The following is a 26,386-nucleotide window of genomic DNA, read 5'->3' on the forward strand; positions in this document are numbered from 1 at the left end:
TGGTCCCCCCCCCCCCAACATGTTTCCCAATGTGTGTGCAGATGAATGGAAACGAATGGAAATCAAGTGAAGACATGGCGGTCCAATCCAGTCCAAGTCAAATACACCCACTGGACACAATATTAGGTATGCTTGCACACAATATTTGACACTGGATTTATTGTTGTGGCCATGCCCTGCATCATGCTGAGAGTTTTTTCTCATGTGTTCTATTAATAATACAAACATTTATTAAAAATGAATAGGAAAATGCAGATATTTATTTAAAAGAAGAGTTTATATTGTGTTTATGTAATTTATGCGGCAGTGTTGCATCACACTGAGGTGTGAATAATATTCAAAAATATAAATACAATTTTTTTTATTTTGCAAAATTATTTTATAAGAATGTATAATTATTTAAAAATGTATACAAAATTACAAATATTTATTTAGAATACAGTTAATATGCACTAAGAGACGCACCTATTTTTTCTATGAAAATGGAAATAAATAGAAAAATACATAGAATATTAAATATTAAAAAATACATAGAATAAATATTCATTCCAAAAACATTTTTGTTGTACATTGTAGTGTTTTTTGTTTACTTTTTTTTTTATTAAACTTTTATCCGACTCGAGATTTCCTCATATTATTACATCTTTATTTTAGTAAATTATTTGTTGTCATTTACAAGTTTTTAATCTTGCACATTTTTTATGCTGTCTTTATTCTTTATTCTCCCAAAATATGACTTATTATTGTAAAGTTGTGAATATACTCTTGTAACATCAGGACTTTATGATGAGAATGTTTGTCTTGTAATATTGACAATTTTTGTCCCGGAATAATAATATCAAATATAATATAAATTTAAAAATATATATTTAAATAATATAAATAATATATAAAATAATATTTAAAAAAATATGCAAATAAATGCAAAAATATATTTTTGTTATATTATTGATATTGTCTGTTTTCCTGACAACCGATATCTGGTATTGTCTAATTCTCAATTTCCGATACCAATGTCAGCTGATATCGGGCCAATAACAATCAGTACCGCTAATTATCCTTAAATTTAATTATCCTTAAATAATATCTTTCCTGTTACAGTGGCCATTGGTATAGTTGTGTACTACATCATATTGAGAGGTATGCATCCTACTATACTACATATAGTATACATATACATATAGCCCAGATATGGCACGTCCGCCATGAAAAGTATTGTGTACTCCAAGGTTCTGACCCTGTAGTTCTACCATAGTTCGACCCTGAGGGCTCTGCAAATCTACTTTCCTAAAGAGTTGCAGTGGTTACGGTTTTTGGAAGAACAAACACATGCAACAGCGGTGCCAAATTGTCTCGATGTTGGACGCAGCCAGTTTTCCTCGCTTAATAACAGCAAGTTGTGGTTCTGCTGATCCACTCGCTTCGGTAGATGGATGGAAAAAAAAAAGTTGATTGGAATCAACTCAAGGTCTCTGCCTACGTGCCTCTAGCACCAAGTCCACTGCCAAACAAGACAATTTATTAGGAACAAGATGATACATGTGATTGAATGAAACCGTTGGAAGGAATGACAAAAAAAATAAGATTTTTCCATCAAGTTGACCTGGCACTTTTCCGGCTTTGGATGTCGTACGACTTTTCCAACTGGCTACAGCAGATGTCTCAAACTCAATTTAACTGGGGGCCACTGGAGCCGCATCAGGTTTTCCAAAAAAACAAAACAAAAATGCATTTATTAAAAACAGAAAAATGAATAAACTTTGCATTGGTTCCGATTTTCTACAAGAAAAGCTCTGATAAAACATTCCACTGTTCTCAAATATCTTAATTTTTATTTTTCTACACAAAATAAGATGAAAAATAAATAAACAAATCAAGAATGAAGAAAAACAATCAATCAGTAATAAATAAATATAATAATAATAATAATAATAAAACGGCAAATAATAAAAACTTAAGAAACCACATATAGTTGGTGGGTAGACAAATTATTTTTTCAGATTAAAATGAACAAAGCATTATTAAAGCCCTGTAGACATGACAAAACACGACTATAGCCACATTTATACTCTTTTTATTTACAACCTATTGCGCAACTGCAGGGTCTTGAGACACATGCTAACTTGCAAACTAGAGAGCTAGCGACCTCAACGGCAGCCTTCGAGTTATTTCCTTTAAACTTAAATCGCCCAAAGCTTACCACTTCCACACAGATAGGGAGGATAACTATTAACAGTTATTTAACCTTTAACATGAACATTAATCAAACGTAATCATTTTTTCTGGGTACATGATACCATACAGCATCCACATTAAACTTTCATATCAAGGCGGGGGCCTCAAACTAGTGTCCTGCGGGCCACATTTGGGCCGCGGGCCGCGTGTTTGAGACCTCTGGGCTACAGTATAAAATCCGCCTTTTTTCCAGATTTTTCGGGGGGGATTTTTTCCAGATGTTGACACCGCCAACACTGAAAAAAAGTTTGACGCGACAACTTTACGCTTTTGGTAGCGCTAGTCTCTTTTTTTCCGTATTGTTCTGTATAAACAACACCATCCAATTTCATGAAAGTGTTTTTCCGTGTTGCATTTCTGTATAACACCAAATGAAGTCCACCAGGCAATATTCTGTCGTCGGAGGTGTCTAAGTCGAACACCTGACACTTCATTTCCTGTTGCGATCGTCGCTCTCCAAGTACTTTATACTGTTAGCGTCACATTTAGCAGCACAATAGTCTGCTATTTCTTTATTTAGATAGGACATTAAAGTTACCGACAGTAGAAAATATGCCAGATGAATTCATTTCTGTTCTTTTATTGTTGACCGTTTGATTGCTCGAGGAGCCGGAAAGAATCATAAACAGTTTTTATAGTTTATAAAAACATGCAAATAGATTAGCCTTTCAAATGGAATACTATTTTCAAGCCGGGCATATTGTTTTGTGGCCACATTAGCAAACAATTGCTTTCATTTCCTGCCCGCTTTGCACCGCCGGGCAAATTGAGCTGATTTAACGCAAACAGCGAAGACGTATATTTAAGACCAGGGACATAACAGCTGAGCAGCTTGCACCTCCTACTCCCCATACCACCAACCCCCCCACCCACCCGCTGGCGTTAACTCTATCATCACGACCTCTTAATGTTCGGCCTATTACTGAACGGAAGACAACAGCGGGCGGTTGCTGCGCTCGCACACACGGACACGTGGAGGAGACGCTGCCGAGACGTGTGTCCTTTTGCTCCGTGGAGGGAACGTGATGTGACCAACACGTGAGGGGTCAGCAGGTCATGGCGGCCTGTGATGAGACACATGCTGTGCTTACATGAGCATGTTGTTATCATGGAATGATTTTCACCACAATCAATATAGTCACTCAATATACAATTATATGGGGTTTTTTTTTATACTATGACTATGAAAAAATATCATTATTTTATCGGAAAAATGAACTGGCGACCAGTCCAGCAGACCCCTGCAGCCCCAGTGAGGATTAAGCGGCATAGAAAATATATGAATGAGTATTTTCTTGTAAAAATTGTGACTTATATTTTTACAGAATTTTACTGAATATTCTTGTTATATATATTTTGACTTTATTATAGTAAAATGATGACTACTTTGCAATATTAGAAGGTATAATGACTTTATTCTAAGAAAAGTCAATTTTTTTCTCCTATTGTAAATTTATTTTACCAATATTCAGATTTTTTTCTTGCAATATTACAAAGTCATTCTTATTTTCCTCTGAATATTATGACTCTATTATCTTAAAATATTTTTGATATATTTTCCCCAGTCAAAGTTTTTTTTTTTTTTTGCAATATTAAGACCTTATTTGGTAAATTTCTCATTAAAGCATTTTGTGTCATTCAATTTATTGTCATAAAATTATCACCTTTAACAGTATTATGACTTTACATGTTTTAACAAAATTATGACTTTCTTTTAATATTAAATCTTTATTCTTGTTGAATTATTTTAATTTTAATACAAACATTTAATTTTAATACAATTATTACTTTCTATTGTAATATTAAAACTTTACTCTTGTAAAATCCTGACATTTTTTGTTGCTAATATTACAACTTTATTCTATTTGAATAAAATTATAATTTTTTTTGTAATTTTCGAATTTTATTCTTGTACTGTTATGACCATATTTTAAAATGATTCTCTTTTCTTTTTTCTCTTTTTGTTATCGCTATTATGAATTTATTCTTGTAAAAGTGAGACTATTTTTTCATAATATTATAACTTTATTTATTGGAATTGGAGTCCAGTAATATTGTGACTTTTTTTTGCTAATATTACAACATTATTCTTCTAGTAATAATATGACTACTCTAGTAAAAATATGACTTTTGTTGTAACATTAGCACTTCATATTATGATTTTTTCTCCTGTTATAACATTATACAATAGTGTTTTGTTGTTGTTGTAATACAATAATATATGATGTAATATTTTAATATTCCAATATTTTATATTAGTAATATTCATGACTGGGTGTTATTCATGACTTTATTCGACTAATATTCACATGATGAAATTATATTATCTTTTACATTTTGTTTTTATTATATTTTTGATTTGTTACACATATTTCCCTCAGGTAAAAAAAAAATCTTTTTATGTACCAGTGAAGACATAAAAAACTATAGCTTTGTACCTGATGTAAAATTAAAGAATATGGCCGCTCTAAAAAACAAAACAAAGAAGTTATGTGGTGCACATACGTACATAAATATCCTCCCAGTTTATTTGTGTTTGTTTCTCTAGTTTGTGTTGGCCAAGACGGGAAGATGGCCTCATGAATCCTGCCAGTGTTGACAGTTATGGAATAGAATTGATGTCCTCGCTTTGGAACGTTATTAGCACTTCCAGACTGAAAGAGTCTCAGGGGCAAAAGAAGGGAACATGTAAATGATTCCCAGAAAATGACACTTCAACGAGTTGGCGTTGCGTGATAATTGGCGACGCGGGGCGCTCTGAACTCGCTACCAAATGGACTCTCGCTGCGTTTTCGAGCTTTCTTGTTGGTGTGAAAATGGCTCCATTAATGACTCTCCGTGGGAGATAAAGAAGCCACTATGAGCGCAAATTAATTAATGATCCCTGGCAAGGTTAGTGCTCGTAAATGACATTCAAATAGAAGACGCAAAATATCAGGCGGAGATGAGAGACGCACACGTGTCGCTTGAGTGCTTATACATGTCCGTGTTGTACATGTGCTCCTGCATGAGCATGCCAGCTGTGGCTGTTGTATTGTTTCCGCTCATTCTGGTTATTTCTATTATGATGGTTATGAACCATAACTTTCAGTCTCTTTACTTAGACTTTGCAAGGTGGTTATCATTAATAACTGGTGGTAGGAGCGATTGTTTGCCGTGTCTATGTTGCCTCGGTGCAGGTTCCTGTGCATGAGCAAGCAAACTGTGGACTTTGTGTATCATCTCCAGCCATTCTGTTAATTTCCATGCTGCAAGGTGGTGGTTATCATTAATAACTGGTGGAAGGAGCGACCGCATTAATTATCTAGTATGCCGTGTCTGTGTTGTGTAGGTACAGGTCCATGTGCATGACCAAGCTAACTGTCTTTGTGTATTATCTCCAACCATTCTGTTCATTTCCATGCTGCAAGGTGGTGGTTATCATTAATAACTGGTGGAAGGATCGACTGCATTAATTATTTAGTATGCCGTGACTATTGTATGTTGCCTAGGTACAGGTCCCTGTGCATGATCAAGCCCACTGTGGACTTTGTGTATTATCTCCAACCATTCTGTTCATTTCCATGCTGCAAGGTGGTGGTTATCATCAATAACTGGTGGAAGGAGTGATCGCATTAATTATTTATTAAGCCGTGTTTATGTTGCCTAGGTACAGGTCCCTGTGCATGATCAAGCTAACTGTCTTTGTGTATTATCGCCAGCCATTCTGTTCATTTCCATGCTGCAAGGTGGCGGTTATCATTAATAACTGGTGGAAGGAGCGACTGCATTAATTATTTATTAAGCCGTGTACAGGTACAGGTCCCCTGTGCATGAGCAAGCTAACTGTGGACTTTGTGTATCATCTCCAGCCATTCTGTTCATTTCCACGCTGCAAGGTGGTGGATCATTAATAACTGGTGGAAGGAGCGATCGCATTAATTATTTGGTATGCCGTGTCTATTGTATGTTGCCTTGGTACAGGTCCCTGTGTCCCTGTGCATGAGCAAGCTAACCCGACTTTGTGAATTATCTCCAGCCATTCTGTTAATTTCCATGCTGCAAGGTGGTGGTTATCATCAATAACTGGTGGAAGGAGCGATCGCATTAATTATTTATTAAGCCGTGTACAGGTACAGGTCCCCTGTGCATGAGCAAGCTAACTGTGGACTTTGTGTATCATCTCCAGCCATTCTGTTCATTTCCACGCTGCAAGGTGGTGGATCATTAATAACTGGTGGAAGGAGCGATCGCATTAATTATTTAGTATGCCGTGTCTATTGTATGTTGCCTTGGTACAGGTCCCTGTGTCCCTGTGCATGAGCAAGCTAACCCGACTTTGTGAATTATCTCCAGCCATTCTGTTAATTTCCATGCTGCAAGGTGGTGGTTATCATGAATAACTGGTGGAAGGAGCGATCGCATTAATTATTTAGTATGCCGTGTCTATGTTGCCTAGGTACAGGTCCCTGTGCATGATCAAGCTAACTGTGTATTATCTCCAACCATTCTGTTCATTTCCATTCTGCAAGGTGGTTATCATTATAACTGGCAGGAGGACATAAAAAAAAGACAGTTCAGCTTTGACTGCGTTTTTATTCTCCCACCATTTAGACACAATATATAATACATATACTGATAAAGTGTATACACCTGAGCACTCACACCAAAAATACTATACACCTTAAAGAAACAATACACAGTTCTAGCCAATACATTCAAATTGAACCACGTCCATAGAAAAGGGCGGGGGAGGAAGCCAAGCTGACAAGAACATCCAGGTCACAGCTTATTTTTGGGAAATAAAAACCAAAACATCGACCCCACTGAGTGTACTAATACAGTATATTCTTTATTCTACTCGTATGCAGCAGCACCACCACCAGTATGTCAATATACTGTAATACTGTAGACAAGGTGTGACTTCTGACCACTCATACTAATATCTGCAAATACTGTAATACTGAATCAACAGCAAGCTACACAAAAAAAAGGCCCATAGTAACACATAGGCACTCAAAGGACGCTTCATTAGGTACACTTGTACAACCAAATAATGTTTAAAAAGTAATTTTTTTGCAAAGATAGACTGTTTGTAGATGATGGCAATGTATACCACGTGGCTCAATATCATTTTTTTCATGCATTCCAATGCAGTTGGCGTGTGGTTGCTCTACCTGGTGGTGAAAATTGTGAATTACAATTAAATATAATATAAAAAAAAAATATGACATTTAAAGAAATTACTATAATTATTAGAAATTGTCAAATTAAATTAAAAATACAAAAATATTTTTTTACAACATTGAAAAACATTTTTAAAAAATGCAATAATTTAAAAACAACAACAAAAAAATCTGTCCTGTTTTTTGCCTATTAAAAAATACTGACCAACAACGGGGTTCGCATAGTCCTGAACCTCTACACACAAAAGGATGAAAATTGCTCCAAACATGCAAACCCACTGTCTTGCATGTGCTTTGATACACCACATTATGAAACCCCAAGGTTCGACCCCATAAGTCCAATTGACATGAAAAGTCTCACCCGGCACAAAACCCCCACTGTAACTTGAGAGTGTTTTGTTGTATCTCTATGAAATTTGGTACATACATAAAGGTATGTACGGACTGACAAGCACACATGTGTTTTATTAAAATTACAGCAAGATTGGTTGAAAAACATGGCCGCCATTAAGCAAAACTGTTTCTGCAAGGCTGGACCTTATGAATGAATTGTCCATAAGTCATTGATAATTTGTCGAATAATGATAAAACATGGAGGATATCTGTCTTCCAAAGACAGGATATGGTCTTCCAAAGCATTTTAAACACACCCCATAGGATCCTCCACAAATAATATATAATAATAAACAGCATTTTTAAGACTACTATTGGATGATGTCATTAAATGGTGTAGGTGTACCTAATAAAGTGGGCCTAATAGACTGTGTGATAAATTCATGTGGGAGGTTGTGCAAACAGTCACACACACACAGAGACAAAGTCAGGTAGAATCATTCCGCATGATGCTTGTTCTTTAAAAAAAAACAAAACGTACCTTTTTTTTGTTTGTTTGTTCTGCAGCTCTTGAGCGTGCAGAGCGTTGTTAAAAAAAAAGCGTCCACAGCCCGAGGAGAGAGCGTGAGGCCGTACAAAGTCGCCTGCTAGCACCGACACGGCGTCAGAACATTTAAGCTCAGGGTGGAGGAAATTTTAAAAAAAAGTGTGCATTCCTCCAGCATGACAGTGTGGACTTTACGTGATGAAAAAAAACTTTAATGCACCGTGCTAACGTGGATTTATGCGTGTGACACTGCACAGTTTGCCTTCCAAGGTTTGGGTGGGCTGTTAATATGTGGACAAAAGAATTGGGACGCACTGAATAATGGACAACTGTTGACAACTGTGTGGGTTGCCTTTTTTAAAAAAAAATGGTACACACCGGGATGCACCAGTTTTCATATGATTGTTTTTTTTTTTTGCTAAAATTTTCCATCGTTTTTACACCTGCTCGGTTTTCACGGTTTTTACGAACTAGTAAATAATATCGTTCCGTGGAATCAAGTCTCCAAACAAAACACCTAAGTATTGCTGACTCATTGTCTGTGCATTTTGTATTGACTATGCATACAAAATAACCCGTCATGGGGCCAAATAAAGTTGCGAGTGCCAGCACTTTGGTAAAGACAGTGAAAAACAGTACTGAATTTGATCTCGGGAAGTCCACATCAACAATAAATTCCATCCGTTCATTTTCTGCATGTAAAACTATAATTATTCTAAAAAAAAAATTATTTTTATTCTTAATCTTATTTTATTACTTTTATTTTTTTTCTTAATTTAATTTAATTTAATTCTTTTATTATTTATATATTGTTAATTTTATTATTCTTAAAAAAATTATTAGTTTTTATTTTATTTGGGGTTAAAAATGTTTGAATTGGCTTTGCATTATTTGCTATGTGATAAATACCACTATATTTTTTATAGTACTTTATACACCAGGGATGTGGACTTTAATAAATATATTCCATAAATGTGATGGTCTTGTTCAGCATGTTGGTCCAAAATGAAGAATATTGGGAAAATCTAACCCAGTAATAAACCAGTTTCCAGTTGTTACTGTTCAACAAGTCGCTGATACTGTATTATGGAATTATATAATTGTGGCATGCCGTGTCGCTGTGTGAAAGCACACCCAGTTTATAGCAATAACTGACCTTTGCAAGGTTCTGTGTAAAAGGCACAGTAAGGTCTACTTGTCAGATGCTGCAGTATTACTTGAAAGACATGTATGACATGTATTAACCCAGTCAAGCGTCCCAGTACTTTTGCCCATATAGTTACAGTGTTTATATTTAGTAATTTTTTTGCCTATTTGTTATGCTTAATTGTTTCAGATCATCAAACATGTTTAAATATTAGTCAATGACAACTCAACTGAACTCAAAATGAAACGTTTTATTATTAAGGGAGCAAAAAAATCCAAACCTCCATGGCCCTGTGTGAAAAAGTCATTGCCACCCTTAGCAGCAACAACTGCAATGAAGCGTTTGTGATAACTTGCAATGAGTCTCATAGAGTGCTGTGGAGAATTGTTTGTTTGCAGAATTGTTGTCATTCAGTCGCAATGGAGGGTTTTCCAGCATGAAGCCTTTTTAAGGTCATGCCACAGCATCTCAATAGGATTCAGGTCAGGACTTTGACTAGGCCACTCCAAAGTCTACATCCAGGGGTGGACTTCCTGGTGTGTTTTGGATCATTGTCCTGCTGTAGAACCCAAGTTGGTTTCAACTTGAGGTCAGAAAAAGATTGCCGGACATTCTCCTTCAGGGTTTTTTTTTGGGTAGAATTCATGGTTCCATTTATCACAGTAAGTCTTGAAGCAACAAAACAGTTCCAGACCATCACACTACCACCACCATATTTTACTGTTGGTATGATGTTCTTATTACTGTTATAATGGAACTCACACCTTCCAATATGTTTAGGTTCTGTCTCGTCTAGTATTTTCCAAAGGTCTTGGGGATCATTAAGTGTTTTTTGGCAACATTGAGACGACCCTTATTATTTATTATTGTTATTATTATTATTATTATTATTGTTTATTGTTATTTTTGTTCAGCAGTGTTTTTGGGCTTGGAACTCTGCCATGCAGGCATTTTTACCCAGTGTCTTTCTTATGGTGGAGTCATGAACACTGTTCTTTGGATGTTGTTGGGGGGGGGGGGGGGGGGGTGCTTTTGTGACCACTTGGAGGAGTCGTCACTCCACTCAGGGGATAATTTTGGTTGGTTGTCCACTCCTGGGAAGGTTCACCACTGTTCCGTGTCTTTGCCATGTGTCAATAATGTCTCTCACTGTGGTTTGCTGGAGTCCCAAAGCTTCACAAATGGCTTGATAACATTTTCCAAACTGAGAGATCGCATTTAATTTCAGTTATGTTTTCAATATTTTAACACCGGAGTGGGCAATCACTTTTTCACATAGTGCCATGTAGGTTTGGATTTTGTTGTCATTGACTAATATTTAATATTTAAATATGTTGATCTGAAACATTTGAGTGTGACAAAACAAACAAAAATATAACAAACCCGGAAGGCGGCTTTTTCACACCACTGTATATAGATAGCATCATAACCATATAAAGCTGCAAAAAAGTGTATGTGCCCCCCGCCCCCTCTTCCTCCTCTGTCCAATCACAGAAGAGCCGAGCAATTACATCTTATTTATAATTCATCTCATAGCCTCTCTTGACCTCTTTTCAGGCCTGTATGTAAACCAGGAAGGACCTGGCCTGAGCAGCTGCCTGTTTCCCATGAACACGGCGCTCACACGACGTCAACAGAACCAAAATGAGCACAGACGATATAAAAAAAACAACACGTAACAACACTTTACAGCCATCTTCTTTTGTGCCATGTTTTTTTTTTTTTTTTAACCTCCACCAAGGTTATACAGTACCTCCTAAAAGTGAGTACACCCCTCATATTGGACTACTTTGGAGTAGTCAGTGTACAGCTTGTGTAGGATTCGCTGTCCATTGAAAATGAGTCTTATTGTCTCATGAGCATATCCATATTGTGTCCTTGGTATGAATATTTAAGTGTGAGCACCACTCTCACTCCTTTGGTCATGTGGTCTCACTCCCATCACCTTCCTCAGGAAGACATGTGACTATCTAGGACTCATTATGTTGAATAACTATGTTTCTGCTGCAGAAGGTCATGTCGAAACATGTCGGAATTCATGTTTCCTGTCAATGAACCGCAGCTCCCCAATGCTGGCAGCACTCATGCGCATGCACAATTATGTGTGTTGACTTGTTTTCAGTGAATAGTAACTCTACAGTGCTATACAAGTTGTACACAGACTACTCTAAAGTGTAGCCATGTTTATTTTCATAGTATTGTCCCTTGAGAGTACCCCGCCTCTCGCCCGAAGACAGCTGGGATAGGCTCCAGCCCCCCCCCCCCCGCGACCCTTGTGAGGATAAGTGGTAGAAAATGAATGAATGTCCCTTGAGAGCTGCACGGCGGACGAGTGGTTAGCGTGCAGAACTCACAGCTAGGAGACCAGGGTTCAGTTCCACCCTCGGATATCTCTGTGTGGAGTTTGCATGTTCTCCCCGTGCACGCGTGGGTTTTCTCCAGGTACTCCGGTTTCCTCCCACATTCCAAAAAAATTGGTGACTCCAAATTGTCCATAGGTATGAATGTGAGTGTGAATGGTTGTTTGTCTATATGTGCCCTGTGATTGGCTGGCGACCAGTCCAGGGTGTACCCCGCCTCTCGCCCGAAGACAGCTGGGATAGGCTCCAGCACCCCCGCGACCCTCTTGAGGATAAGCGGTAGAAAATGAATGAATGAATGAATGTCCCTTGAGAGCTGCACGGCGGTCTCACAGGTAGGAGACCGGGGTTCAATTCCACCCTCGGCCATCTCTGTGTGGAGTTTGCATATTCTCCCCGTGCATGCGTGGGTTTAATCCGGTTTCCTCCCACATTCCAAAAACATGCTAGGTTAATTAGCGACTCCAAATTGTCCTTAGGTATGAATGTGAGTGTGAATGGTTGTTTGTCTATATGTGCCCTGTGATTGGCTGGCCACCAGTCCAGGGTGTACCCCGCCTCTCGACCGAAGACAACTGGGATAGGCTCCAGCACCCCGCGACCCTCAAATGAATGAATGAATGAATGTCCCTTGAAAAGATACACCACTGTAAAAATACTTGTTGAAATGTGAAGGATGGACTCACTTTTGTAAGATATTGTATACTGTATAGTATGGCAATATGCGATCAACTAATCTATATGTTTGGTGTGTGTGTGCAGTTGAAGGCCCACATTTGCCTGCAGTGCTGCAACACACAAATAAAATCAAAGGCTCATATGCTGTAAAGTCTTTTGAGTTGCTGTTTGAGGTTTGAGGGTTGTTTTTGACGAATAGTATTATTTCACATGGCTCGCCTTGCCTTGAGATACGCCTGTGCCGTCCCCATGCAGCACTGTGTGTGTGTTCCCAGGCTGTGGGGGCCGCAAAGTCGCCCACTCGCTCTTTGCTTAGTGTTCATCAAAGCCGCTCAGTGCAGAATAAAAAGAACTTCCTGTGGCGTCCTTCACATGTTCACGCTCTTGGCCTTGTCCGCAAGGCTCATGTCCTCCACTAGCGTGCAGTTACTGAGCGTCCCCTCGTGTAGCGGGGAGCCGTGCTGTCCCGTCGCTTTGCCGTGGGCCCCCCCGCCACCGTTGGCCACCAACATGTGCCACTCCTCGGATGTGCAGACGGGCGTAGACGGCTTAGCCACGTCGGGGAGGTGAGGCAGTCGCTGCGAGACGTGGTTGAGCAGGCTGCCCGTTTTGGTGTTGGGCGTGTTGCTGTACGTGTGGCGGTATTCCTCCTCGATATTACGGCCCAGCTTCCAACGCTTCCACTTCTTCAGGACTTCAGACTGAACCTGCGGAGGGGGTTAGCGTAATCCATCACCGGCTTTTAAAAAAGTCAAGGATGTGGCAGAGGAAACTCACTTCTTTGTTGACGAAGCAGTACAAGATGGCTACCAGGAGACCCTGAAGAGACATCACATGCTTTAATGCCATACGGTAGATAACATTAACGCTACTTAATTAACATATTCACACACTTTTTTCATCTTTTATTTGTAGTCTAGACATTTACACATGCTAAACGACATCTTCTCCACAAGAGAGTCAGAGCTTTTCTTCCTGTCACTCACACACACCAAAGAGACCTGCCTTAATTAACATATTCACCCACTTTTTTCGTCTTTTATTTGTGGTCTAGAGATTTACACATGCTAAACAACATCTTCACTGCAAGAGAGTTAGAGCTTTTCTTCCTGTCAATCACACACACCAAAGAGACCTGCCTTAATTAACATATTCACCCACTTTTTGCGTCTTTTATTTGTAGTCTAGACATTTACACATGCAAAACAACATCTTCTCCGCAAGAGAGTCAGAGCTTTTCTTCCTGTCAATCACACACACCAAAGAGACCTGCCTTAATTAACATATTCACCTATTTTTTTCATCTTTTATTTGTGGTCTAGACATTTACAAATGCTAAACAACATCTCCTCCGCAAGAGAGTCAGAGCTTTTCTTCCTGTCAATCACACACACACACCAAAGAGACCTGCCTTAATTAACATATTCACCCACTTTTTTCATCTTTTATTTGTAGTCTAGACATTTACACATGCAAAACAACATCTTCTCCGCAAGAGAGTCAGAGCTTTTCTTCCTGTCTATCACACACACCAAAGAGACCTGCTGGAAAAAGTATCTCAAAGGATGTTGGGAAGTTAGGAAAGAGAGGGAAAAATTATGATGCTCAATTTCATATTTAGGGTGCACGGTGGTTGAGTGGGTATCGCGCAGTCCTCACAGCTAGGAGACCGAAGTTCAAGTCCACATTCGGCCATCTCTGTGTGGAGTTTGCATGTTGTCCCCGTGCATGCGTGGGTTTTTTCCGGGTACTCCGGTTTCCTCCCACATTTCAAAAACATGCTAGGTTAATTGGCGACTCCAAATTGTCCATAGGTATGAATGTGAGTGTGAATGGTTGTTTGTCTATATGTGCCCTGTGATTGTATCACATTGTATTGCATTTTTCAGTGAATAATGTGAAGAATACAAAAAGGGAGTTGTGGATACCAGCATTTTGTTCATGTTCTGGTAAAACAAATAAAAAACCTTGGTGACGCCTAATATATAATTAGTACATTTAAACATCTATACTGCATGTATGTGATCGGTATTGGTAATGGTAATGGTTTTATTTCATTTGAACATGCATCAGATTACAATTGAATGCATCACATAATCAGTTCACAGTTCCACATGTCCAAAAGGAGTAGGAAGAAGCAAAGCTTATTAAATCCTACCCCTCCATCTGGTACTTTTACAATCAGTAACTGTTACATTTGTTCACTTCCTGCTTTCCATAATACAGTTTAAGGTTGTTTTTTTTGTTTTTTTTTAAATAATGCACCCGGGTGGCACGGCGGACGAGTGGTTAGCTCACAGACCTCACAGCTAGGAGGACCAGGGTTTGATTCCACCCTCTGTGTGGTGTTTGCATGTTCTCCCCGTGCATGTGTGGGTTTTCTCTGGGTACTCCGGTTTCCTCCCACATTCCAAAAACATGCTAGGTTAATTGGCGACTCCAAATTGTCCATAGGTATGAATGTGAGTGTGAATGGTTGTTTGTCTATATGTGCCCTGTGATTGGCTGGCGACCAGTCTAGGATGTACCCCGCCTCTCGCCCGAAGACAGCTGGGATAGGCTCCAGCACCCCCGCGACCCTCGTGCGGTAGAAAATGAATGAATGAATAATGCACCTGGTACCGAAGTACGAGATGATATGACCATACAATGACATAATGGGTACCATATTGGTCTTGGTATCGGTATCAGTCGATTTCACTCATGTATTATTTGTATCGGCAGCATAAAACCCTGATGGGAACATTTCCACCATCCCATAGAATCCACCTAGAATAGAGTAATCTCCCTGGGCTTATTATGTAGTGCTTCACATACAGTATATAGTACATTAAAGGTCTTCTGGCTAGACATATCCACTATCATTTCGTGGTTCTGTGTCACCATCCTCTCCACCTTCGCTGTCTGCGTCACTGTGATCAAGATAAGAAGCCTTAACCCACTTATGAACGAGACATCTTCTTTGCCCTGGTGGCCATACGGTCAACGGTAATGTGACAGAGCCAGTTAGCAACACATTATGCTCACGGAAGCCACCTGAGTCTTGTCTGCAAGGAGTCATCAGCACTCAGTATGAAGAAACGTGATGCTTTCTAGGAGCTGCTTTAGTGTGTCCTTGACCTTTTATGTGTGCTTTAGGGACCCTAAAATGCCTCGTAAATTCTCAAACTACTACCTTTTGACCCACTCTGTCGCTCTTACACACATTAAGACATTTTGACGACATGCCAAGTGGTTCTGTACCTGGAAGGAGGAGAAGAAAAGGTCAATGACCAGCTTGGTGAGACGTAAACCGATGGTGGTCTCGGTCGCCTCGTCCGTCACGTAGATGAAGACCACCTGATGGATGCCCAGTAGAGGGATGAGGGTTAGAGTCGACTTGGCCAACCTGCGATGGAGTCCGGAGTTTGAACGTCAGATCAGTTTATTAGAAGTCTACTACGACTTGAACTCACCTGAATTTGTAGTCGGTGTATCTCATTTGATGCGCTCTCAGTTTGGACACCAGTATTTTGATGATGTGGATGAAAATCAGGAAGTTGATCTAGGAGGGAGATGCGTACACTTTTTAAGCCCAAAAGGATTCATATACTGGATGAACACTTTTGCCTTTATCATCTGTACAAGGGGTGGGCAAACTGCAGCCCATGGGCCACATCAGGCCCTCCAAGCGTCTTAATCCACTTCCAAATTCATTCATTCATTCATTTTCTACCGCTTTTCCTCACGGGGGTCGCGGGGGTGCTGGAGCCTATCCCAGCTGTCTTCAGGCGAGAGGCTGGTCGCCAGCCAATCACAGGGCACATATAGACAAACAACCATTCACACTCACATTCATACCTATGAACAATTTGGAGTCGCCAATTAACCTAGCATATTTTTGGAATGTGGGAGGAAACTGGAGTACCCGGAGAAAACCCACGCAAACTCCACACAGAGATAGCAGAGGGTGGAATTGAACTCTGATCTCCTAGCTGTGTGGCCTGCACGCTAACCACTCGACCGCCGTGCACCCTACTTCCAAATTCTTTCTTTTAAAACTTCAACATCAGAAACTGTAGAAACATGACTTGAGATTATTGTTCACGGGGCTACCCAGCATGCCTTGCGGGCATTTAGAAATAATTTTAAGATAGTTGTTGTTCATCACCCACGTAGTAGTAGTTGATTTATGTGAGGCGTTAACTTCCTGTGAGTTGTGTGTTTTTTGTTGCACCGCGAGCAAGTATGTCATTTATCTATCCATCCGTCCATCCATCCACCCACCCACCCATCCATCCACCCCCCCCCCCATCCATCATTCTGTTGATAGAAGGTAGATGTCATTTTGGGTAATTCTTTGGATAATTCTTTTTTTTTTTTTTGTGGAAAAAATATCATTCAAAGAGTGTCATTTGAATACATTAAAGGAATCTTTATTAAATTAAATAATATAATTACATACAATTAATAGTTATAGTTAATAATATAATTAAATAATTATTAAATTATAATTTATTTTAAATTAAAAAAGATAACATAATTGTAATAATTGCAATTGTTTTAATAAAATGTTATTACTATTATTATTATTATATTTTATTATTTCTTTTGATTATTTCTTTGCCATATACACACAAAATCACACATACAGTAATATATTGTAACTAAAATGCACATGTACGCCCACAAATAAAATGTAATAATACATAATGCAAATGTAATAACTATTATATTTGCAGGAAATTATTACATATGTGGGAAAGTAAAAATCTGTAAATGTAATAACTTCCCACAAATGTAATATGAGACAAAATAATGATCTTTGTGGTTGCTGTTGTTTGTTGTTGGTGTAGATGTCATTTTGGGGATCTTAACAAAATAATTCTTTTTTTTTCTTTTTTTTGTGGAAAAAATAGTATTCAAAGAGTATAATTTGAATACATTGAAAGAATCTTTAATTATTAAATTATAATTTATTTTAAATTTAAAAAGATAACATAATTGTGATGATTGCAATTGTTTTAATAAAATTGTATTTATTTCTGATTAATTATTTATTTCTAATATTTCTTATTTCTTATTTATTTTCTTATTTCTTATTTCTTCCCCATATACACACAAAATCACAAATACTAACTAAAACGCGCATGTACGCCCACAAATAAAATGTAACAATACATAATGCAAATGTAATAACTATTACATTTGCAGGAAATTCAGTATTACTTTTGCAGTGGGCAAATTTTATTACGTTTGTGGGAAATTTATTACATTTGCGGGATTATTACATTCAAAGCTGCAGATTTGTATTACGTTTGTGGGCAGTTATTATATTTGCGGGTGTACGTAACATGCTCCTCGTTTCATGAAAATAACTTTACATTGTATTCCAAGTAAGTTGTCACCTACAATGTGCAGGGGAACTCCATTTAATTCATGCATAAATCAATGTTGCTGTTCTGGCAAACAAAAGGGAGAATCTAAAGATTTACTGTCATTTCGCTGACATTTCAACCAAAGATGAATAATGTGTAAAAAAAAAAAAAAGCCCACACACTCTAATACAAACATACGGTCTTCATTTCCTGCTCATCACACATACGTATATCAGCGGATCAGGGATTACTTTCCTCCACTGATGTGCAGCTTCAACAGAGCCGGCCGGGATAAAGAGGGAAACACTAAAACGGGAACCAGGCCTGCAGTCCCCGCGACAACGCAAACACAGGAATTCCTGCGAGATACAGCCCACTTAGCGGGACGATTAATGCGTGGAAAATAGCTGCATGTGTGTGTGGAACCGGCCTGACATGAGAGCTGTGACAAATCGGACTTATATAAATGCTCCAAGATGACCTTTGCAGAGCAACTCCAACCTAAGGCGTGGTCAGAGGGATGCTAAATGTTTAAATATACCACAAAACATGTTGGAAATTGACTCAAATGTTCTTTTTTTGACATATTCATATATACACTATATACATCTGGGTGTTCATCTGGAGCGGGGGTGTCCAAACTTTTTCTACTAAGTGCCACATACTGAAAAATGAAAGGTTGCAAAACATGTAGATATGCTAAGAAGTAAAAAAAAATGCATATCAGCTTTGCAATATACCTTGATGAAAAAGTGTATTATTAGTATGAACTTCGGGCTTTTTCCCCCATTTTTAATTTTTTTTCCCCAAATATTTCATTTTTTCCTTAAATAATCTTAAAGTAAAGTTTCTTCTTATAATATAATGACATTAGTCCCAGAATATTTTGACTTTATTCCCAGAATATATTTTTCCCCTATCCAATTTTCCAGACATTTTGTTATGTTTGTTTCTTATAATATTATAACTCTAAACGGGACCTATTATGCTCATTTTCATCCCTTTGTATTGAGTTGTGGACTCCTATAGAGCAGCTACACACAATAACCTGCACAGAAAGCTTTGTAGATCTTCCAGAATCTGCACCTATTCCAGCTGTATTTCCTTGGATTTCCAAAACGGTCTGTTTTTAATGTATTCCACCCATGGCTTGAACCCAGGAAGGACTGCTCATTGTGATGTCACAGTGAGCTAATGTTAGAAAAAACTCTCTGAAACCAAACGTTTCTAGGTCGCAAAAGTGGAAAAACCTTTGAAAACGACATATTTCAACTATATTAAATTATTTTTTTTAATTTATGCTGTTGTATTATTTAAAGTTTTTCAACTATTTCAACTTCCTTTAAATTTTTTCTCGAAACAAGGACTTTATTCCCTCAATATTTTGACTTTATTCTCTTAACATTATAACCTACTAACTTTATTTGTTTTCTATTGTATTTCTCGTATTGCAACTTTAAAAAAAACATCTTCATAATAACGGCATTATGGTACTAAAATGACATTGTGTTATGATTGTAAAATTATGACTTTTTAGTTAGTATTCTTGTTTCGCTTCGTATTTTGACTTTATTCTTGCAAAATTCCTGCCAATTTGTAAATTTTTGCTGTTTTCATATTTTTAAACTTGCTGCAGGCCAATAAAATATAGCTTTATGCCTCAAATGGCCACCGGGCCGCACTTTGGACAACCTATGTGTAAAAGCATTGTAGGCTTGTGACGTTATTGGGTTACATAGCTTTGCCTATTCGTGTGTGTACAACTTAAACAATTTTGATTTGAGTTTATGGAAGAAAAAGACAGGAAGAGGAGGATTACCAGCACTGCCACCAGTATGGGAGAACGTATGATCCACCAGTAGTTCATGTTTATGTTCTGACCCCAGCACCTGTGAATGAAACACATCATCATTGACCTTCATCCCAGTGATCGCCATCAAGATGCGTAGACGGCTTATGCAAGTAACAAAGCCAGAAATACCTAAAATATTAACGAGGTGCCAGCACCAAAAGTGCTTTGACATAATTTCCATATTTGGACGCTCATAACAGAAGTGTGTGTTTATATACGTGTGTGTGTGTGTGTGCACTAATGAGGTGCTAGATTTACCGTCCACTGCTCAACATCAACATTGACATTGTTTGGGACAAAAGGACAACCTGCCAACATTTTCTGATCTCTGCCAGACAGAAACAAGCGTTTGGACACACATAACTATTTTGTACTTAAGTTTAATATACATTTATTTTCATCTGCTGAAATAATGCCTAGAACTCTACACATATATAACAATTATAGAACGCAGGGTGTACACTTTTATCATGTTTTTTTAAATGTACAAATGAAATAAATACAGCGTTTATGTATATATATATATATATATATATATATATATATATATATATATACGTATATATATATATATATATACTATATAATGTGTACAATTTTTATAATAACATGCATAACTCCAATCCTAAATTAATTTATTATGTTTAACTTTTTTAAATGTATTTTATTATTATTATTATTATTATTTGCAAAATTTAGCAAATTTGGGGGTTAGGGGTTAGGGTCATTTCCCCACTGAGGGACGAATACAGGCATATCATCATCATCATCATCATCATCATCATTATTATTATTATTATTATTATTGTTGTTATTGTTATTGTTATTACTATTATATAATTTAAGACCATTATATTTATTCAATTGTTATTATTATCATCATCAATGTTTTAATCAAATTTATCATATTTTTTATTTTGTATCAAACATTTTATTATTATCAATTATTATTATTTTTATTATTATATAATAATTAACTCCTTCCGTAGCATGCAACCTACCAAATGAAAGATTAGACCCTCATCTTTCATCAGGAAAAAAAATATATATATATTTTTTTACTTTTTGTGTTCTTTATAATAAGCAGTAAAACATAGGTAAGTTTCAGGAAAATATCAGTTCCCAACTACAAATTGAGAACGCAGGTCTTGCTTTCACTTTCGGTTTTGTGACAGCTCGAGTATCTAAACAACTATACCAACATTTCCGATACCAATATCAGCCAATACCGATACCGATATATATACAACATGACATACTGTACCTCCTACGGTGGAATGAATACACATATGTGTTTTTGTGTGTATTTTTTTAATATCGGTTTTCATTATTAGGGAAAAAAAATCTGATACCGATGTTGACAGATATCACATTTTTATGCTGATATCAGGTCGATAATTATTGGTATTGATAATGATCAGACATCCCTGAACATTAGCATTGTTTAAGTTAGTTTAGCTTAGCATACGTACAAGCATGTTCAAGAGTCAAATTGCATGTTGAGTACTATAAATGTGTACATGTTGGGAGGTCTGCATTGAAAATGAAAGCCACTCGCATCCCCCAGGGCGGGCCCGCCCCACTATTTGAGAATCCATGTTTGGATAGCATAGTTTTGTTTAGCCTAGTGTATCATACGTTAGCTGTAGCAGTGTAGAAACTTACTCTTGATTCTCATAGAGATATTTAGCGATCACCCAAGGAATGAGGAATATTAATGGCGTACCTGTGAAGAAATGTTATCGTTATTAACATTATCACAGTTTTTTTCTAGTAATGTGCCTTGCGGTTATGAAAGCTAGTCACCCCAGCCGATGCACAGGTAGATCTGGAAATAGTTCCTCTCTGTAAACACGGTGATGACCAGCAGGTTGTGGAGGTAGATGCCTTCCACCAGGAGCCAGTAGCTGTTGGCCAAGATGCTGTATTGCATCATCACCGCCGCCACACGACAGCTGATGGTTATCTGCCAGATGATATTCAGGTTAAACACCCTGACAACAACATTATCTAGTATGTCCACATCCGGGCCTTTTATTGTTGCCATGGTGACACAGGGTCACCATCTTTGGTGGACCAGCCTGGACACATGCCATCTTGGGTCAACTGGTGGGTCGGGAGTCACCAAGCAATATTTGAGTCATTTTCTTCTGTTCTGGATTTATGCTCTTATTTTGGTATCGCTTCCTGTTGTGCCGGGTCTGTGTCTGTGTAATCACTCACACCTGTTGCCAATTAGTGGTTTCCTTCTATTTAGTTCAGGTGTGTGCTTCTCACTTTGGTTGTTGTGTTGTTTATGGAAGCTTGACATGCTACTGCAAACCTACTTTGGTAGTTGCTTCATGCTTTCTGCATCCTTTCTGCACCACAGGCCAACATGTGACAGGTATAACTTATATATTGTTCATTATAAATGCAGTTATGAATGCCACATCTGACTTTGTAGTATTTCATATTCATTTACGCATTATTAGTGTGAATTCCCATCGTTTTTCCTCATTTCCTGAATAAAATGCCTCAATAAATTATTCTAAAAGCACTTTGGATATGTAATTATGTGTACTATTGATGTTTGAAAAGCAAATGCATTTGTTTTGTTTGACTTGAAGTAGAAAAAAAATCAATAAAATAAATAACTAATGAAGGAATGAATAATGGTAAAACGACTTAAAGAAAAGTACAAAAAAATTATCCAAAATAAATACAAATAAAAACTTATGTGTAAAATCCAATAAAAATAAAATTTACAAATTTCTAAATAAATGACAAAACAAATTTACAAATAACATGATTTAGATAAACATTGTACAAAGTAACAAAAATAAAATTACCTAAATTAAAGTGTAAAAAAATGATAATAAAAACAACTTTAGTCTAAAAAGTATTTTTTTAAAAATGCATACAAATTAAAATGACTTCAAAGTGTACATTCATAAAAATGAAAAATGATTTAACAGTGTCAAAATGAACAAAGATATACAAATTAAAATGACTTAAAAATGTAAACAAGTGATAAAATAGATAAAAATGAAAAATGACTTAACAGTGTCAAAATGAACAAAGATATACAAATTAAAATGGCTTAAAAATGTAAAAAGTGATTTTTCATTTTTATCTATTTTATCACTTTTGTTTACATTTTTAATCCATTCTAATTTGTACATCCTTGTTCATTTTGACAGTGTTAAGTCATTTTTCATTTTTATCTATTTTATCATTTTTGTTTACATTTTTAAGCCATTTTAATTTGCATATCTTTGTTCATTTTGACACTGTTAAAATAGATAAAAATGAAAAATGACTGAACAGTGTCAAAATGAACAAAGATATACAAATTAAAATGGCTTAAAAATGTAAACAAAAGTGATAAAATAGATAAAAAGGAAAAATGACTTCAGTAAGTCTAAAAGTAGTAAAAATGCATCCAAATTAAAATGTCTTAGGTGTAAAAAAAAATACATCCAAAATAAAATAAGATCCCTTGTTCAATTCCACTTACCTCATTGTTGACCAGCAGGTCCACGGGCGACATGGAGGCCCGTGAGAATCCCTGCTCCTGGTCCCGACTCAGGTCCTGCGACGTGATGTTGGCCTCCATGAGCGCGTCCTTGATGAGGATGGACAGCGCCCGCAGGATGAAGGACGCAAAGAGGTTCATGTGGATGTTGTTCCTCATGCAGTGCAGCTTCCTGTTCAACGAAAGGTATGATGAAGTTCCACCTATCCTTTTGCGGTGAAAGTAAACACCATTACCTGAAGAATATGAGGATGCTTAGCGCCAACACCAGAGCCACCAATGATAGCGAATATCCAACTGTGTACATGATGCGAATATGTCCGTAGTACTGCTGCAGGTACAAAAAAAACATTCTTATTTATGGCTTCATTTAATTGATGTGTGCTACTCTTACCTGACTGGTATCATTGGAATCACACTCACTGGTGTTCTTCATAGTCACCCACTGACCATTAGCATCACACTCTTGGTACACCATACCATGCTGAACTACACACACAGACACACAGCTTAGCATGATATAGCATCAATAGATAACTAATAGTGGTACCTTTATGGTACCACGGTAGGTACCACGGACATGTCACGCTAACAGTAGTATTGGGGAGTCCGTCGGGCCAGCAGGCGTACTTGTCAAAGGTTCTGTTGCACACGAGACCTGCAGGTTGGATTTAGACAGTCCATTGGTTATCTTCTGCCTGTTAGCGTTGTTATTATCACAAATTTTTTGGACCGGTGAAAGTCCAAAACCCGGATTCTTGTATTCTAACAAGCTAGCTGTGAAATGAGTGGAGGAGTCTCAAGGACAATTTACAATTTCAAACGATTGCAATGCCAGCACTGGAGAGAAAGCATTTTCATTGTGACTTTTGTCAGAGAGGTGGTGGAATGGGTGTAAACCTCCATTTTTTTAGTTGGTAGCCGTACTTTGTCTAAAAACTGAGTGGAAAATATTCCATTCCTAACAACTTATGTGGTGACATAACACAAAAAAACAAAGATAATTCTCATTGATCTCTGAAGTCTTGTGATTCGGGATGTCCGATATTGGCTTTTTTTGCCGAAAACCGATACCGATATCAGCAGATATTGATAAGTATAACATGACATAGCTCTTGTAGTAGAATGAACACGTGTTGTATACAAAAATATTTTAAAATATAGTTTTTCCTGATTCAGAAAATATCACATTTTGATACTAACATCTTCAGATGATGATTTGTACTTCACATTTTGTTGTTTTTGCAGTATTTTTATATTATGTTATATTATAGAATAATATTATAGAATAATTATATAGAATTATATAGAATAATTATATAATAAATAAGACAATAATAATATTAATAATAATATTATTTAATATTACAGCATTCTAGAATAATTATATAATAATAATATAATAATAATAATAATATTTAATATTATTAATATTATATAAAAATAAAAAATATATAATATAATAATAATTATAATAATATACATATATATATATATATATATATATATATATATATATATATATATATAATATAATAATAGTATAGTATTGTTATATTTCCAGAACAAAACTGGAATAAACTCCAAATAAGCTATCATCCATGTTGGAGAACGACTCCCACCCCCTGCAGGACACTTTGACAGCACTTGAGAGCTCCTTCAGCGATAGACTGCTTCACCCCAAGTGTGTGAAGGAGCGATATCGCAGGTCTTTTCTTCCTGCAGCTGTCAGGTTGTACAACCAGCACTGCTCCCAATAGACTTCTACACTGCTATGTACATCTGTGCAATACTTTGCTTTTTACATTCAGTATAGTTACTCCAGACCCCATTCACTGTGCAATATTAAGGGCTCTAAATGCAATATACTAAGTTCTATGTGAAGTGTTTCCATAATGCCTCATATTAACTCCCTAACAAGATCTCAGTGTATAGACTGGTCATATATCTCATCTCGTCTCATATTATCTACATACTGTATTGTATATAACTCTGGGAAAAACTGTTGATTTTTGTTAATACTTGGGTCGTTTATATTGTTTATTTTTCTATATTGTGTATTTTGTACTGCTTAACTGACTCTGTACTCTTGCTGCTGTGCAATACAAATTTCCCCACTGAGGGACGAATAAAGGCATATCTTAATCTTAATCTTAATCTTACTCTGTCGCTTCAACTGTTCATATCAGTTTATGTTCAAGTTGAAGCTGGTCATTTTTTGGAATTCATATTGCCAAAAATGTCTGTCAAGGTTACGCAGCGTCTTTATTTGATGAGCACTGACTGACATAAACATGCAACAAATGTTTTGTCGGCGCTGGTCATTCTGCTCACCACTACTCGGAGGCGCTCTGCTGTTGTTGCGCTCGCACTCCGCCATGTACAACTTCCAGCTCTCCTGCAGCTTATCCATGGTGACAGCGGGGGACATCTAAAGTGGAGTGGTACCAGAGGTTGAAGCTCACATAGTGTATGCTATAGTCATTTACATCCAGACAAAAGTACTGTATCGTGTCATTCACTGGTTAAGAAGCAATGACAACAATGTGACTCTGCATAGACTTTGTGTATACATGTTACCCTGTGACATAATCCATGTATGGGGTGGGGCGGCGGGGGGGCATTATACACACATATGCTGTTATAACAAAACATGACACTTAGTTTAGACGTCCATATCAACATGCTCTGGATTGTCACGGAGGGCAGCGGAGGTGAAGATGTATGCTCACGCTACGGTCAAAATATTAGGTACAAATAGATGATGCAATGTCGGTAGACATCGCGCGGAGGCGCTGGCGCGAAACTGAAACAATTTTCAAAACAATCAAAATTTTGAATGAAACACAGGAGTTCGGATGCTGAAGCTGGACTGAAATGCTGTGGAAATATGCTAAAATGTAGAATGAAAGTGAGACTAAATTGGTTTTGTTTTGAGTTAAGTGTTGACTCAAATCGGGAAGGTACGAGTGCCCTCATGTTTGAGAACCAGTCCCTTGGTGGCAAAAGTTTGGACACCCCTTGTGTGTGCAAAGACGACCCACCTGGATGCTGCTGGAGAGGAGGAACATTGCCAAAAGCAAGAAGAGCGCCGACATCCCTTTTTCACAGTGCTGCTGGCAGGATGCAGAGAGGGGGTTCACCTCATTGGGGGTGGGGGGGGGCTTATCTACGCGGGCCACACTACCTGGATCA

The 26,386-nt window shown here is 37.4% G+C and overlaps 2 protein-coding genes across 7 annotated transcripts in view; one reads left to right on the top strand and one right to left on the bottom strand.

Moving 5' to 3' along the window:
• LOC131102701 (G-protein coupled receptor 183-like) overlaps positions 1-26,386 on the top strand; it is a 71,943-nt gene that overhangs the window by 680 nt on the left and 44,877 nt on the right. For 2 of the 6 annotated variants that reach the window (XM_058048175.1, XM_058048174.1), the window contains exons 2-3: positions 42-126; positions 23,189-23,377. The gene's annotated coding sequence lies outside the window, so the exon portion shown is untranslated. Of the gene's footprint in view, positions 1-41; positions 127-21,963; positions 22,061-23,188; positions 23,378-26,386 lie in introns of those variants that run through there. The other 4 variants (XM_058048176.1, XM_058048177.1, XM_058048173.1 and 1 more) reach the window with 3 other exon arrangements.
• Positions 6,791-26,386, bottom strand: part of gcgra (glucagon receptor a) — a 52,012-nt gene continuing 32,416 nt past the window's right edge. The window contains exons 2-14 of the mRNA XM_058048171.1: positions 26,236-26,378; positions 25,526-25,622; positions 23,742-23,849; positions 23,586-23,680; positions 23,428-23,522; positions 23,174-23,363; positions 21,481-21,640; positions 21,340-21,400; positions 19,642-19,711; positions 15,921-16,009; positions 15,709-15,853; positions 13,243-13,284; positions 6,791-13,172 (exon numbers count right to left, since the gene is read on the bottom strand). Coding sequence (XP_057904154.1) covers positions 12,834-13,172; positions 13,243-13,284; positions 15,709-15,853; positions 15,921-16,009; positions 19,642-19,711; positions 21,340-21,400; positions 21,481-21,640; positions 23,174-23,363; positions 23,428-23,522; positions 23,586-23,680; positions 23,742-23,849; positions 25,526-25,622; positions 26,236-26,289 — 1,545 coding nt within the window. The 5' untranslated portion in view covers positions 26,290-26,378 and the 3' untranslated portion in view covers positions 6,791-12,833. The remainder of the gene's footprint in view (positions 13,173-13,242; positions 13,285-15,708; positions 15,854-15,920; positions 16,010-19,641; positions 19,712-21,339; positions 21,401-21,480; positions 21,641-23,173; positions 23,364-23,427; positions 23,523-23,585; positions 23,681-23,741; positions 23,850-25,525; positions 25,623-26,235; positions 26,379-26,386) is intronic.

This window comes from Doryrhamphus excisus, chromosome 15 (genome assembly GCF_030265055.1).
Source record: "Doryrhamphus excisus isolate RoL2022-K1 chromosome 15, RoL_Dexc_1.0, whole genome shotgun sequence".
NCBI lineage: Eukaryota > Metazoa > Chordata > Actinopteri > Syngnathiformes > Syngnathidae > Doryrhamphus > Doryrhamphus excisus.